Source organism: Heterodontus francisci, chromosome 1 (genome assembly GCF_036365525.1).
Source record: "Heterodontus francisci isolate sHetFra1 chromosome 1, sHetFra1.hap1, whole genome shotgun sequence".
NCBI classification, from domain to species: domain Eukaryota; kingdom Metazoa; phylum Chordata; class Chondrichthyes; order Heterodontiformes; family Heterodontidae; genus Heterodontus; species Heterodontus francisci.
In genome coordinates this window covers 73,957,664-73,975,125 of record NC_090371.1, presented here as the reverse complement: position 1 = coordinate 73,975,125, position 17,462 = coordinate 73,957,664, and the positions used below count along the sequence as shown (strand labels likewise).

Genomic DNA, 17,462 nt, shown 5'->3' with positions numbered 1-17,462 from the left:
CCTATCAACACCTTCCCTTTTGTTATCTCTTGCCCCATCCCCGCTTTGTTTGCTTAAAACCTATTACATTTCTAACCTTTGCCAGTTCTGATGTAAGGTCGCTGACTTGAAACATTAACTCTGCTTGTCTCTCCACAGATGCTGTCAGACCTGCTGAATATTTCCAGCATTTCTCTTTTATTTCAGATTTCCAGCATCTGCAGTATTTTGCTTTTGCTACTTTTGAAATCCTGCTTGCTAATTTCTTACCTAGTTCAGTAAACACTTTCTGCAGGACCACAACCCTCATCCTACCTACATCATTGGTACCAATGTGGATCACGACTGCGAGCTTTTCACCCTCTCCCCCTAAGTGTGCTCGGCAGCCATTCATTGACATCCTTGACCCTGGCACCTTCCTGGATTCACATCTGCGGCCACAAAAATGCCTGTCTGTTTCCCTGACTTTTGAATCTCCTAACACTATGGCTCTTCCAGTATTCCCTGTACCCCACCCCCAGTGCAGCTGAGCTACCTGTGGTGCCATGGCCTTGGCTCTGGCTGCTCTCCACAGATGAACCATCACTTTCCTCAGTATTCAGTACTAGATACCTGTTGGAGAGTGAGGCACACTCAGAGGTCTCCTAAACTACCTGCCTGTTCTTGACTGTTGTTGAGCTTCTTTTAATTTGATTGATCCCTCTTAGCGGTGCCTTAAAAGGGGTATTTCTTATGCTGATTCTGTTTGGTGATCCGATGGCTGGAGTGGGAGGAGAAGCAATAAATTGTCACCCTTATTGGTCTATCAAACTAGGAACAAAGATTTAATGGGTTCCAAAATGCGACACAACCAGAAGACTTGGAAAGGACAGCACTCCCACAGTTCCCATGATCGGAACCGAACAGAAGGCAATCGGCCGTGCACTTACACGGCGGAACGGAAGACTATCGACGGCGCAGTGCCGGGGCGGAATGGAAGGCTATCCGCCGCACACTAACAGGACGGAACGGAAGAATTCCGAAGAAGGGTCACTGACCCGAAACGTTAACTCTGCTTCTCTTTCCACAGATGCTGCCAGACCTGCTGAGTGAATCCAGCATTTCTTGTTTTTGTTTCAGATTTCCAGCATCCGCAGTATTTTGCTTTTATTTACGGAAGTATTTAGGCCGCGCACTGACGGGGCGGAACGGAAGGTTTTAGGCCGCGCACTGACGGGGCGGAACGGAAGGTTTTAGGCTATGCACTGACGGAACGGAAGGTTTTAGGCCGCGCACTGACGGAACGGAAGGTTTTAGGCCGCGCACTGACGGGGCGGGGCGGAAGTGGTTGTTTGACGCCAGGCTCGCTCAGTGGTAGTGTGCGCGTGCGCGCACGCACGGCGTCGGGCTGTTTTTTTTAAAATAAAATAACGCCGACTACACACGTTGTTTGAGAATTATATGTTCAAAATAATCACAGTAGTAAATTCTAATGTGGTGGGCTTCTTTATTTTTTAGTGTATACTTTAAAAAAGTTACATAATTCTTCATCTCGCACCCTCCGCCGAGGCCTGCCCACTGAATCGCTTATTATTAACTCTACCTCCATGTGGATTCAACGACTTTCCCTTCCACATCATGGCGAGAAAAATAGTTAGCAGAAAGAGAAAGGCTGCGGAACTAGAGCCGGAGCAGGTAGGACGCGGCGAGGCCGCTCATGCTCTTTTGACTACTTTAAATGATCTGTCGGGCGGGGCTGGACTCTGTTGTTGCTGCACACCCACATTCGGCAGTTCAGCTCCTCCCGCCTTGACTCGGTCTGTAATTTTTTATCAGTCCCGCGTTTCTGATGACAATCGGAATGGATTAACTGTTTTAATACTTTGTATTTTATGTATGCCGCAGTCCTAAGGAAGGGTTGGTCTTTTTTTTTACTAAGTTTATAATCGTCATGAGGATGTATGGGATTCGGCTTTTATTTTAAGTAATCTAGTGCACTTTTGGATGTAATATAATCTAATGTCAGAACTAAAACATTATATGGGTTTTTAATACTGAGTTGAGGTTCTCTAAACGAAGTTTCTCCATTTCAGTTACATCAATGTAAAGGGATGTCAGATGATGGGGAGGACGATTAGCTCTTAAAAATGTGTGTAAAGTATGTAAACTGTAATTTAAATGTACGCAATTTAAGATCAGTTATAACTTGTATATTTTCCACTATTGTGCAATGAGAAAACTGCTAATGCCCATTGTTGGAACTGAGTTTCAAAGGTTCACAGTCATTGGACAGTCAAACCAAGTGTCTCTTACATTTGTGGTATTGAATAATTATTATTGTATATTGATGGAACATTCTTGTTTCTGTTAGTATAGACTGTAGGTACATTTTCCTATTAATAACCTTGGTTTTTGCAGTCTTGGTTTTGGGAATGTTAGATTTTTGGATGGTGCAGTCCCTGACAAAGCATCCCTGGCTTCACTGATTCAAATTTGAAACATTTCTGTTGGCTTTCAATAAGATTTTATGCTTTATTGTAATTCAAAAATCAGTTGAGACTGCTTTGTGAAGTCATTTTTCCTTTGTGATGTCATGCTCCTGAGAATATGATACTTATTTCCATTATGTGTTAGCTGTAATACAGCAAAAATTAGATCTGCATGTACTTCCTGCCGACAAAACCCTACTTCCTGTTTTCATGATGTCCCACTTTTGTGTCGGCTTCTTTCATTATAAATTCATAAATCCACATTTATTAAAGAAACTACCTACGTAAGCATGTAATGCAGTGTCAGTTTAGCTCCTTAGTTTTGCATCTCCTTGCTCCTCAGCCAAGGCACTTCTATGCCCTAACCAACATTACTTCTCTGCTTCCCAGATTAACCAATGTTTTGCTAATGATCTGTAATGTATTTAAAATATTACTTTTCCTGCCAACTTTATCCATTATAAATTCCTACATGAGCATTTATCATTATTTAGGGCGGCGCAGTGGTTAGCACTGCAGCCTCACAGCTGCAGGGACCCGGGTTCAATTCTGGGTACTGCCTGTGTGGAGTTTGCAAGTTCTCCCTGTGTCTGCGTGGGTTTTCTCCGGGTGCTCCGGTTTCCTCCCACAAGCCAAAAGACTTGCAGGTTGGTAGGTAAATTGGCCATTATAAATTGTCACTAGTATAGGTAGGTGGTAGGGAAATATAGGGACAGGTGGGGATGTTTGGTAGGAATATGGGATTAGTGTAGGATTAGTATAAATGGGTGGTTGATGGTCGGCACAGACTCGGTGGGCCGAAGGGCCTGTTTCAGTGCTGTATTTCTAATCTTAAAAAAAAAAAAATTATTTGTAAACTTGTCATGCTGAAGTTACACCCTTCTCCAGTGGATCTGCTGCAACACCATCACGGGCGGAAGTAAGGTGTAAGTAGAATGTGACAAGTTTACATAGGCAGTTTTTATTATGAGTGCTAACATTGGAATTGATAATGGCAATATAAAAAAGGATTGAATGTATGACTTGAAACCGCAGCCTCACAGCTCCAGGGATCCGGGTTCGATTCTGGGTACTGCCTGTGTGGAGTTTGCAAGTTCTCCCTGTGACTGCTTGGGTTTTCGCCGGGTGCTCTGGTTTCCTCCCACAGCCAAAGACTTGCAGGTTGATAGGTAAATTGGCCATTAAAAATTGCCCCTAATGTAGGTAGGTGGTAGGGAATATGGGATTACTGTAGGGTTAGTATAAATGGATGGTTGTTGGTCGGCACAGACTCGGTGGGCCGAAGGGCCTGTTTCAGTGCTGTATCTCTAAATAAATAAATAAATGAATGAATGAATTATGTTGCTATGTCCTGGTCTAATTATCTCTAGCCTATAACCATGCCTCACCTGAAGCCTACACTTGGATCCTAGATTCGCCGTGTGCAGTGCCAAGAAATATTGACTAGTGAACTGATAAATGTCTCTGTACAGTAGGCTAGATGGAAAACTAATAACTGTCGATTTAAAAAAAAGTATTACAGAAGTTCTCTTTGTAACTTTAATGGAAACTTGAATAAATTTTAAGTTGAGAAAAAACTGTTATTAGCGACTTGTGAAGATTATTTTGCCTTGTGTATTTGAGTGTAGGCAAAGGAAATAACTCACATTTATGTAGCATCTGACTTATGCATCTCAAATGTCCCAAAATAACTTATGCAAGTAAATGTGGCAGCCATGTTGTGCATAGCAAGGTGCCACAAGCATCTTATGAGAGCAGTAACCAGTTGGTTTGTTTTTTGATAATATTGGTTGAGTGAGAACGCCTTAGTCTTTAAAAAGTGGCATAATTGTTAATGTTCTGAACCACCAGCAGATGAAGGTAGTGCATTTGATGTAGTCTACATGGATTTTAGCAAGGCTTTTGACAAGGTCCCACTTGAGGAGACTGGTCAGAAAATTAAAAGCTCATGGGATCCAATGGAAAGTGGCAAGTTGGATCCAAAGTTGGCAGGAAACACAAGGTAATGGTTGACAGGTGTCTTCGTGACTGGAAGGCTATTTCCAGTGGGGTTCCACAGAGCTCCGTACTGGGTCCCTTACTGCTCGTGGAATATATCAATGATTTAGACTTTAAATGCAAGGGGCATGATTTAAGAGGTTTGCAGATGTTACAAAAATTGGCCGAGTTGTTGATAGCGAGGAAGAGAGTTGTAGACTAGTCGGTGGGCAGAAAAGTAACAAATGGAATTCAGTCTGGAGAAGTGTGAGGTGATGCATTTAGCGAGGGCAAACAACACTTGGGAATACACAATAAATGGTAAGATTCTGAGAAGTGTACAGGATCAGAGGGACCTCGGAGTGCATGTCCACAGATCCCTGAGGATAGTGAGATAGTTAGATAAGGTGGTTAAGAAGCCATATGGGATATTTTCCTTTCTTGGTTGAGGCATAGGGTATAAGAGAAGGGAGGTTAAGCTTGAGCTGCATGGAATGCTTGGTACATTCCAACAAGAGGGAAAAGCAGGGGAGTCAAAGCCAGGGCTCTGTGGATGCTGAAGGAGCTAGAGAATACATATCAGGTAAATTCTTCAAGTGAGAACCAGGCCAAATACAATAAGTTGAGAGGAGAGGTGAAGAGGAAAATAAGACTGGCAAAAAGAGAATATGAGAATAGAATGGCAGTCAACATAGAAGATTTTTGGGTTCCCTTTTATCAGCATGTAAATAGTAAGGGGTCAGTAAGAGGTCGGATGGGGCCTATTAGGGACAAAGAGGGTGATATATGCTTAGAGGTGCAGGGCAAGGCGAGAATACTTAATGAGTACGTTGTGTTGGTGTTTGCTAAGGAAGAAGATTCTGACAAAATATTGTTTGAAGCAGAGATGATTGAGTTAATGGATGCGATGAAAATTGATAGGCAAAATGTTATGGAAAGGCTGGCTATGCTTAGAGTGGATAAGTCTCCTGGTCCGGATGGCATGTATCCCAAGTTACTAAACTATGTGGAGGTGGAGATAGTGGAAGGGCTTGCCATAATCTTCCAATCTTCCCTAGATACAGGGGATGTGCTAGAGGATTGGAGTGTGACACCCTTAGTCAAGAAAGGGTATAAGGACATTCCTAGTAATTGTCAGCCAGTTAGTTTAACATATATGGGTAAAGTCATCGAACAATAATCAGGGTAAAATATCATTAGGTACTTGGAGAGGTTTGAGTTAATTAAGGAGAGCCAACACTGATTTAAAGGCAGATTGTGCTTGACTAATCTAATTGAATTTTTTGGTGAAGTTACAGAAGTTTGATGTAGGGAACGCAGTGGATGTTGTCTATATGGATTTTAAGAAAGCCTTTGAGAAAGTACCACATAAAAGGCTTGTTACCAAAATTGGGCTCATGGAATATGAGGGTCTGTGTCAGCTTGGATTTAAAAAAAATGGTTTAAGGACAGAAAAAAGCGAGAGCTGGTAAATAGTTATTTTTCAAACTGGAGGGTGGTGGACATTGGTGCTCCCCAAGGTTCAGTGCTAGGGCCATATTTTTTGATATATATAAATGACTTGCAGAGTAAAATTTCAAAACTTGCCATGATACCAACCTTGAAGGTGCAGCAGACAGTGAGGATGAAGCCAAACAACTGCAACAGGACATAGCGAGGCGAGTACAATGAGCAGATTGTGACTGTTGAAATTCAATACAGAGAAGTGTGAGGTGAAGCATTTTGGCAGAAGGGATAGGGAGAGACGCAATAGACTTAATGGCACACTTCTAAAGAGTGTGCAGCGACTGAGCGACCTGGGGGTCCATGTGCCTATATCTTTGAAGACGGTGGGATATATTGATAGTGATGAGGGGTGTGGGTGGTCCCCACTGTTCAACTCCCACCTGACTGCAGAAAGTGTTTTTGTTATTGGGGTTTTAACACTTGTTATTTATTTGTCAAATAAACAGACAGTGACAGTTTTTCTTATAGGTTTAAGACAGAAGATTATTTATTGAGCAATGTGCCTTATCTCAATTGTCACGCCCACTCAGGCATTCACTCGCACGCACACATGAGACAGATGGAGAGGAAAAGGGGTGAATGGTATGATGCGCGCTAGGGTTTTGTGGTTTGCGGTAAACCTGTTGAATCTTCTCTGAGGTCAATTTCTCTTTTAACCTTGTCAGCCTGGGGTGTTTGTAGATTTCACTGTTGGTTGAAATTTCAGTCTGAAGACGGGATCACTTCCAATTCTCTGAACAATTTGAAATGTAGAATTCACAGCCGGGCGCCTTCCTTTTGGCTTGCTGGATTTTCTCCTAGCTCTCAGCTGGACAGGCTTTGGTGATGCTTTGTCCTGTGGGGTGCAGAGGAGATTTACCAGAATGGTTCCAGGGATGAGGGGTTTTAGCTACAAGGTTAGGTTGGAGAAGCTGGGGTTGTTCTCCTTGGAGCAAAGGAGATTGAGGGGAGATTTGATAGAGGTGTACAAGATGATAGGTTGAGATCAGGTAGAGAAAGAAAAGCTGTTCTCATTAACTGATGGTACAAGGACTAGGGACACAGATTTAAGTTTTTGGGCTAGATATGTGAGGAAGAACTTGTTTACACAGCGAATGATAATGACCTAGAGCTTGCTGCTTACGAGGGTGGTGGAAGCAGAGATAATTGGTGATTTCAAAGGGAAATTGGATGGGCACTTAGGGGAATAAACTTGCAGGGCTATGCAGATAGAGCAGAGGAGTGGGACTGACTGTATTTCTCTGCACAAAGCTGGCATTGACTCGATGGGTCGAATGGCCTCATTTTGTGCTCCATAACGCTAGTCAGATCTCAGTAAAGTACTGTGTGCAGTTCCGGTCACTGCATTGCAAGATGATACAAAAATTGGCTGAGTTGTTGGAAAGGGTACAAAGGTGATTTTCGACAATATTGGGAATGGAGAGCTATGAGGAAAGATTGGATAGGCTGGGGTTGCTTCCTTTAGAACAGAGGAGGCAGAGGAGATTTAATTGAGGTGTGTAAAATTGAGGGGCCTAAGTAAAGTGTATAGGAAAGATCTATTTGCTTTTGCAGTGATGCTGGATAGAGTGGAGGTGAAGGGCCTATTCACTTTAGCAGAGAGGTCAGTGATGAGGGCGCATAGATTTAAAGTGGTTGGTAGAAAAATAGAGGGGAGATGAAGAATATCTTTATTACTTAGAGGATGGTAGGGGTCTGGAAGTCACTGCCTGAAAGGGCAGTTGAGGCAGATACCCTCAACTCATTTAAAAGGAGTCTGGATACGCACCTCAAGTGCTGTAATCCGCAGGGCTACGGACCAAATGCTGGAAGGTGGGATTAGAGTAGATGGATTGTTTTTCAGCCGGCACAGATATATGGGCCATGTGGCCTCTTTCTGTGCCTTAAACTTTCTATGATGTCAATAACCAGGAGACATAGATTTAAAGTAATTGGTAGAAGCAACAGAGGGGGGAAAACACACATCAGGAAACACTTTTTGCATCAGTAAGAGCGAGTGATATAAAAACAGGAATTTTAAAGTGAAAAGAGGAGACAATCAAAATGACCAAGAAGGATGTCAATGAAAAATTAACCCCTCGGACTCCCAAAGCACAAGAATTTGATCATTGAGTTGCACTTCTGACTAAGGTTGTAATTATCTCTTTCTGTAAAAATGTTGTATTTAAATGTCAATTAAACAAATTATTTCTTTGTTTTCAGCCTTAGTTGATCCTTATCCCTCTGTACCCTAAAGCATTAAAAAGTTTTTTTTTTAATAAACCTATAGATAGCTGGAGCCTGAACACTGGGCAGAAGTATTGATATCAACCAAGACTTTAGTTGGATTGAAAGACATTAGAGCTTAGTTTGCTAGTGCAACTAAAGTAAGATGTTAAGTCAAACTGGGGGTGGGGGGTAGAGGTGCACTTTAGCAGTTTTGAAAGCAGGAACAAGTAGATAAGCACAGGGAGCCAAAAATGAGATAAGATCAAGGAAATTATAGAAGTAGAGTCTGCCAATCTCCCAAGAGGGAAGGAACAATTTGGGGACTAAAAGCAGCACATGGGTGCAAGATTTGGCTTGGGGAACTGAAACTGAAAAAGAATTGTGTGCAGTTTTGGTCTCCTTATCTGAGGAAGGATGTTCTTGTCATGGAGGGAAAGAAGATTTACTAGGCTGATTCCTGGGATTGATGTATGAGGAGAGATTGGGTCGACTAGGTCTATATTCACTAGAGTTTACAAGAATGAGAGGGGATCTTGTAGAAACCTATAAAATTCTAGACAGGCTAGATGCAGGGAGGATGTTCCCAATGGCTGGGGAGTCCAGAGTTGGGGTCACAGTCTCAGGATACAGTGTATGCCATTTAGAGATGAGGAGAAATTTCTTCACTCAGAGGGTGGTGAACCTGTGGAATTCTCTACCGCAGAAGGCAGTGGAGACCAAGTCGATAAATATATTTAAGAAGGAGATAGATATATTAATGCCAAAGAGATCAAGGGATATGAGGAGAAAGCGGGAACAGCCATGATCTTTTTTTGAATGGCGGAGCAGGCCCAAAGGTCCGAATGGCCTCCTATTTTTCTATGTTTCTATGAAACAAGGCGAGGTGGAGAAAAATTGTCTGGCTATCAGCAGTTGCATCTGAAGTTTTTTGTTTTGAGTGCTTCCTTTTTTGTTAAGAGGATTTGTGTGTTAAAACTGAAAAAGATTCCATAGATGCTGGAATTTTGTGGGTTTTTTTTAGAAAAAGTGATCAGAAGGTCTTTGGGATTGAGCTTGTAAACAACAGTTACTGGAAGAATGAAGGCGTGCTGAAAACAAGCCCTTATTGGAAGGCACCTGTCTTCAGATAATTACCCAGCAGGGGTTTTTTTTGACTTGGGGAAAGAAGTGACAAGTCAAGATTTGTAGGGGTCAGGCGGCTAGACTCTTGTGACATTGTGTTTGGTTTCGCTTTGGACAGTGAGTCGGGATATGGACAATGGGTTGAAAAGGTAGGTGGAGAAAACCTGCCAAGGGAGCAAACCTCACTTCAGCTTGTTCCAGCTCTTTGAAAAGCCAGCCAGTTTCCCATCTCTTTGAGAAGCTCTGAAAAGCAAGTATAAGAAACTGCCTGAAACCACTGTTGCTGCATTTTCCCTGGAAAGCTTGCCCAAATTGATTTTCAACGTTGCCTGTCGAGAACTGTTCTAGGAAGATCCCAGTGACAAGATCCACGTATTTGGGATGCCAAACCAAAACATAGGACATCTGATATCTTTGCATTTTTTTTCTTCAAGAATTAGCAACTATCTGGCCAAAGTATTTTTTGTCCTTTTTTGTAATAAAGCTGTAAAGAGTAAATCTCGTTATTTTTTCAGTTAAGTGTGTGGTGTGTGCGTGCATCCACGTCTCATCCTCACTCTGTCAATGCTTTGCACCATTACCGGTTAACACCTGTGTTATAACAAACGTTTGTTTTATAGTAAAGAAGCCTGGTTGGCGTATCTTATTCTGGGATAAAACTAGAGTCTATGATTGACTGTATTGGTAACTGGGAAAAAATTTCAATATATGTTGTGACCTGTGGAGAAGTGGAACTAGAAAAACATTGCACTCCTCCTGCCTCAGTTGTAACATTTTTTTGTAAAAAGCAGAAACAGTTTGAGATGGTGTTACAGAACTTCCATATATTTTTATTAACTTGGAATCTATGTTTTTAAAATGAGACTGACCTTTGGGTGTTATTGTTTTCGTAGGAAATTCAACAAAAGTTTAACCAGTAAACAAGTTTTTTTTTTTACTGGAAAGCAGGCAATTTCAAGTAAACACCACAGAGGTTTGACTTCAGAGCTACTTTTGTTGTGACGAGAGAATTTATGATTAGCATGAGACTTGCCTGGAAAAAAGTTTGGTTTCACTTTGAACTGTTAAAAGATGCTGGTTTTTGGACTAAAGGCAGGCAGTTGGGATCAGCATAGGGAACTGCCAGGAATTCAGAAGAAAGCTGTTAGCTCTCTTTAAAGAATCCCTGCTCTTGAAAAGCAAAAGCCTGTATGATGTTGTACTCTTGCCTCCTGTATTTTTGAAGTACTCCTGAATATTTCAGAAACCTTGCATCTTCAAATGAACTTTGCATCAGAGGACTGGAGCCTCAGCTGCTGCACACCAGATGGGAGACCTATGTGAAGCCTTCTGCATTTGAATTTCTTTGAATGCCTACCCAGATTGTTCATCAACCTTGCCTGACAAGATTCCTGGTTGCAGCCAACTATTCAACTTTGGGACTCCTTGTCAAAGCAAAGTACTTCCATCTCTTCAGTAAAAGTTTTTTTCTTTATAACAGCTGTAAACAAAAATCCCTTTTTTCCCCAGTTAACCAGTTTTTGGATGTATGTGAGTGTGCGCGATGTCTAGGATAATATGGGGCTTTAATATTTCAATTTGCGTATATATTTACTTCATTATTGGTTAAGGCTTAGTTTATAATAATTGGATAATTTTATTGTTTATTCAAGAAACCTGGTTGGTGTGGTTTATTCTGGGGACAAATAGAGTATCTAGTTGGCTGTTTTGATAAGTGGGAAAATTTACTGATTAGATTAGATTAGAGATACAGCACTGAAACAGGCCCTTCGGCCCACTGAGTCTGTGCCGACCATCAACCACCCATTTATACTAATCCTACACTAATCCCATATTCCTACCAAACATCCCCACCTGTCCCTATATTTCCCTACCACCTACCTATACTAGTGACAATTTATATAATGGCCAATTTACCTATCAACCTGCAATATGTTATGTTATGACCTGTGGAGAAGTGGGACTGAATTAACAGTGCAGTCCTTCCATCTCGTTCGTAACATAGAAACATAGAAAATAGGAGCAGGAGTAGGCCATTCAGCCCTTCGAGCCTGTTCCACCATTCATTGTGATCATGGCTGATCATCCAACTCCATAACCTGTTCCCGCTCCCCCAACCCCCCCCCCCCCCACACGCACACACACCCTGTAACAATGAAGGAGTTTGATCAGAAGCATTTCAAGTTTCTGTAGAGAGGAACCGTCACAAAACTGAGATGATCAGTGAAACGGAAAAGGAAGAACATTGTCTGAAAGAATGTGGAATTATAGTTCTGTTGAAACCAGCAGTGACGGGGAAGTTCTGTGTTTCAAGAGCATGAACCGAGAAATGGACTGGAACTCCCCACTGAATCCCTGCACTCTTGTCATTCTCCATTGGTATATGGAAGGGGTGTAATCAGGAAAGAAATCGTGGAGGCTGACAAGGAGTTAGTATCAGTTGTTTCACAGTAGACCGAGGCTCTAAAGCCAGGATTGTTGAAGACTAGCAAAAGAATTGGGAAGTAGAGAAAGAAATTAAAAGTCCTCAAGGCTATTGCCTCGACCTTCACACCCAAACTTGAGTGAAGACATAAACTGAGTGCTTCAGGCTTTGAATCAGTACAGAATGGGGTTAAATAGTAAACTCTTTTTCTTTTAGACATTTACTTTCTGCTCAGTGCATCACCTCCGCATTGTTACATTTCCACCTACCTGCTAAAACCTCATAGCTGCTTCGTGCCTCTCGTTTTCTTGCTCTTTTTCTCCCATCCCTTTTCTACTTCATCCCTTTTTGCTGTCTGAGCTGTTTTTTGTATTTTGCATAGTACTTTTCACCTCTACAGTTTCAAGACCCTATTCATGGTTAATTAAAGCATTTCAGCTCCTTTGTAATAGGAATTAGCATATCTGACTGTTGACCTTTTGCCTTTTTGTTATCCCTTCTGCTCTTAGATTTCTCTTTTTTAAAGAGGCTTGTTTATATTTCTGTGATAACCATCTTTCAGCCTCATGGAGGATCTGCAGCCACCCTGCTATGTATTTTGTGTTATCCATTTTTGTTGTTTAAAATATTCTGCTTATATTATTTGAGGGTGGAGTAAATTCTAGACTGCTTGTTAAGCAGCCTGGGGTTTTAACAATTAATTTATGATTTTGAAGGTAGAAGATGACATAAGCATTTTTGCTGCTTTTTGAAGAGGGAAGGAAACACTGCACTTCTTCCATGACTGCATCTCTTAGATTTATGTATTACTACTTCAAAAAAATTGGAATACCTGTTTTCTTGTTGGTCACCATTGCACCTGCTTTTTTGCTTAATCCTGTGTCTCATATTATTTTGTCTTAATGTTTCAAATGACTGCTGAAATTAAATTTTTGGTATCAAATGTTGCCAGGCAAAATTGTTGACTCTCATGCTGATCTGCCACTTCATTTATTTGGAAAGATCCGGAGAAAATGGTCACATCTTGGTGACCATCTGTGTATTGGATTTTCTTTTCCAATACAACAATTTGTGTTTGTATAACGCCTTTAACACAGAAAATGTCGCAAGGTGCTTCATTGGAGCACAATTGAACAATCTACTCCGAACCCTATGAAGTCTCATGGCATCAGGTCAAACATGGGCAAGGAAGCCTCCTGCTGGTTACCACCTACCGCCCTCCCTCAGCTGATGACTCAGTACTCCTGCATATTGAACATCACTTGGAGGAAGCACTGAGGGTGGCAAGGGCACAGAACGTACTCTGGGTGGGGGACTTCAATGTCCATCACCAAGAGTGGCTCGGTAGCACCACTACTGACCGAACTGGCTGGGTACTAAAGGACATAGCTGCTAGACTGGGTCTGAGGCAGGTGGTGGGGGAACCAACATGAGGGAAAAACATATTTGACCTCATCCTCACCAGTCTGCCTGCCACAGATGTATTTGTCCATGACCGTATTGGTAGGAGTAACAGTCCTTGTGGAGATGAAGTCCCGCCTTCACATTGAGGATACCGTCCATCGTGTTGTGTGGCACTATCACCGTGCTAAATGGGATAGATTTCAAACAGATCTAGCAATGCAAAACTGGGCATCCATGAGGCGCTGTGGGCAATCAGCAACAGCAGAATTATACTCAACCACAATCTGTAACCTCCATGGCCCAGCATATCCCCCACTCTACCATTACCATCAAGCCAGGAGACCAATCCTGGTTCAATGAAGAGTGCAGGAGGGCATGCCAGGAGCAGCAGCAGCCATACCTAAAAATCGTTGTCAACCTGGTGAAGCTACAGCAAAGGACTACTTGTGTGCCAAACTCTGTAAGCAGCATGCAATAGACAAAGCTAAGCGATGCCATAACAAACGGATCAGATCTAAGCTCTGCAGTCCTGCCACATCCAGCCATGAATGGTGGTGGAAAATTAAACAACTAACTGGAGGAGGTGGCTCCACAAATATACCCATCCTCAATGATGGGGGAGCCCAGCACATCAGTGCGAAAGATAAGGCTGAAGCATTTGCAACAATCTTCAGCCAGAAGTGCCGAGTTGATGATACATCTCGGCCTCCTCCTGAAGTCTCTAGCATCATAGATGCCAGACTTCAGCCAATTCGATTCACTCCGCGTGATATCAAGAAACCACTGAAGGCACTGGATACTGCAAAGGCTATGGGCCCTGACAATATTCCGGCAATAGTACTGAAGACCTGTGCTCCAGAACTTGCCACGCCCCTTGCCAAGATGTTCCAGTACAGCTACAAAACTGGCATCTACCCGCCAACGTGGAAAATTGCCCAGGTATGTCCTGTACACAAAAAAAAAAAAGCAGGACAAGTCCAACCTGGCCAATTACTGCCCCATCAGTCTACTCTCAATCATCAGTAAAGTGATGGAAGGTGTCATCAACAGTGCCATTAAGCAGCACTTGCTAAGCAATAACCTGCTCAGTGACGCTCAGTTTGGGTTCCGCCAGGGCCACTCAGCTCCTGACCTCATCGCAGCCTCGGTTCAAACATGGACAAAAGAGCTGAACTCAAGAGGTGAGGTCAGAGTGACGGCCCTTGACATCAAGGCAGCATTTGACCGAGTATGGCATCAAGGAGCCCTAGCAAAACTGAAATCGGGGGAGAAACTCTCCGCTGGTTGGAGTCATACCTAATGCAAAGGAAGATGGTTCTGGTTATAGAGTCATAGAGTCGTACAGCTTAGAAACAGGCCCTTCGGCCCACCGCGTCCATGCAGACCAGAATGCATATCTATACTAATCCCATCTGCCTGCATTAATTCCATATCCCTCTATGCCTTGCTCATTCAAGTACCTGTCCACATGCCTCTTAAATATCGCTACTGTTCCTGCCTCCACCACCTCCTCAGGCAGCTCATTCCAGATACCCACTATTCTTTGTGTGAACAATTTACCCCTTTGATCCCCTTTAAACCTCCTCCCTCTCACCTTAAATCTATGCCCTCTAGTTTTAGTCACTCCTACCATGGGAAACAGACTCTGGCAATCTACCCTATCTATGCCTCTCATAATTTTATATATCTCTATCATGTCCCCTCTCAGCCTCCTTTGCTCCAGGGAAAACAAACCCAGCCTATCCAATCTCTCTTTATAACTCAAGCCCTCCAAACCATGCAACATCCTTGTTAATCTTTTCTGCACCCTCTCTAGCTTCATCACATCTTTCCTGTAGTGGTGCGACCAAAACTGCGCACAGTACTCCAAATGCGGCCTATCCAGCATCATGTACAACTGTAACATGACGTCCCAACTCTTGTACTCAATGCCTTGGCCAATGAGGGCAAGCATGCCATACGCCGCCTTCACCACCCTGTCTACCTGTGTTGCCACTTTCAGGGAACTATGTACTTGCACCCCAAGGTCTCTGCTCAACAACACTCCCCAGGGCCCTGCCATTCACTGGATATGTCCTGCCCTGGTTTTACTTCCCAAAATGCATCACTTCATACTTGTCTGCATTAAATTCCATTTGCCAATCCCTTGCCCACTTTCCCAGTTGATCTATATCCTGCTGTAACCTTAGACAACCTTCTTCACTGTCCACTATTCCACCAATTTTAGTGTCATCTGCAAACTTACTAATCATGCCCCCTCTATTCACATCCAACTCATTAATATATATGACAAACAACAGAGGGCCCAGTACCGATCCCTGCGGCACACCACTGGTCACAAAAACAACCTTCCACTACCACCCTCTGCCTCCTATCACCAAGCCAATTTTGTATCCAATTTGCTAGCTCACCCTGGATCCCATGTGTTCGAACCTTCTGGACCAACCTACCATGAGGGACCTTGTCAAAGGCCTTGCTATAGTCCATGTAGACAACGTCCATCGCCCTGCCCTCATCAATCCTCTTGGTCACCTCCTTGAAAAACTCAATCAAATTCGTGAGACATGATTTTGCATGCACAAAGCCATGCTGACTATTCCTAATCAGACCTTGCCTTTCCAGATGCATATAAATCCTGTCTCTCAGAATCCCTTCCAATAACTTTCCCACCACTGATGTAAGGCTCACCGGCCTGTTGTTCCCTGGCTTATCCCTGCTGCCCTTCTTAAATAAAGGCACAACATTAGCTATCCTCCAGTCTTCCGGTACCTCACCCGTGGCTGACGATGATACAAAAATCTCCTCCCTTGCTACCCATAGCATCCGAGGATTCATCTGGTCAGGCCCTGGGGATTTATCCACCTTTAATATGCTTCAAAACCTCCAACACCTCCTTTTTGTAATGTTGATATGCTCCAGGATATCGGTGTTACCTCCCTTGAACTCACTAGCTTCCATGACATTCTCCACGGTAAATACAGACGAGAAATTTAAGACCTCGCCCATTTCCTGTGGCTCCACACATAGTTTGCCACGCTGATCCTTAAGGGGACCTACTCTTTCCCTAGCTACCCTTTTACTCTTAATATACTTATAGAATCTTTTGGGATTCTCCTTTATCTTATCTGCCAGGGAAATCTCATGGCCCCTTTTTGCCCTCCTAATTTCCTCCTTAAGTGTAGTCCTACATCCCCTATACTCCTCAAGGGACTCGCTCGATCCCAGCCGACATATGCCTCCTTCTTTGTCCTGACCAGACCCTCAATATCCCTCGTCAACCAAGGTTCCCTAAACTTGCCAGCCTTGCCCTTCCATCTAACAGGAACATGACGGCCCTGAACTCTTCCTATCTCACTTTTAAAAGCCTCCAACTTGCCAGACGTCCCTTTACCTGTAAACAGCCTCTCCCATTCAACTTTTGAGAGTTCCTGTGTGATGCCATCGAAATTAGCTTTCCCCCAATTTAGGATTTCAACCTGAGGACCAGTCCTATCCTTTTCCAGAACTATCTTGAAGCTAATAGAGTTATGGTCACTGGTCCCAAAGTGCTCCCCCACTGACACATCAACCACCTGCCCATCCTCATTTCCTAAGAGCAGGTCGAGTGCAGCCCCTTCTCTAGTAGGGCTATCCACATACTGCTTCAGAAAACTATCCTAAGCACACTTAACAAATTCTTCCCCATCTGATCCCTTTGTACTAAGGCAGTCCCAGTCAATATTAGGGAAGTTAAAATCGCCTACTATTACAACCCTATAATTCCTACGCCTATCTGTGATTCCCCTGCATATATGCTCCTCCACTTCCCTCTGACTATTGGGGGGGGCCTGTAGTATAATCCCATCAAAGTGATCACCCCTTTCTTATTTCTAAGTTCTACCCATATGGCCTCACTGGACATTCCCCCCAGGATATTCTCTCTAAGTACTGCCGTGATGTCCTCCCTAATCAATAGTGCAACTCCCCTTCCTCTGTTACCTCCACCTCTGTCATGCCGGAAAGATCGGTAGTTTAGTTTAGAGATACAGCACTGAAACAGGCCCTTTGGCCCACCGAGTCTGTGCCGACCATCAACCACCCATTTATACTAATCCTACACTAATCCCATATTCCTATCACATCCCCATCTGTCCCTATATTTCCCTACCACCTACCTATACTGGGGGCAATTTATAATGGCCAATTAACCTATCAACCTGCAAGTCTTTGGCATGTGGGAGGAAACCGGAGCACCCGGAGGAAACCCACGCAGACACAGGGAGAACTTGCAAACGCCACACAGGCAGTACCCAGAATTGAACCCGGGTCGCTGGAGCTGTGAGGCTGCGGTGCTAACCACTGCGCCACTGTACCCCGGAACATTGGGCTACCAG

General features: G+C 43.3%; 1 protein-coding gene across 1 annotated transcript in view; it reads left to right on the top strand.

The window, feature by feature from the left end:
* The first annotated feature begins 1,140 nt into the window (after positions 1 to 1,140).
* Positions 1,141 to 17,462, top strand: part of dcaf12 (DDB1 and CUL4 associated factor 12) — a 158,787-nt gene continuing 142,465 nt past the window's right edge. Inside the window, exon 1 of the mRNA XM_068031735.1 lies at positions 1,141 to 1,653. Coding sequence (XP_067887836.1) covers positions 1,597 to 1,653 — 57 coding nt within the window. The 5' untranslated portion in view covers positions 1,141 to 1,596. The remainder of the gene's footprint in view (positions 1,654 to 17,462) is intronic.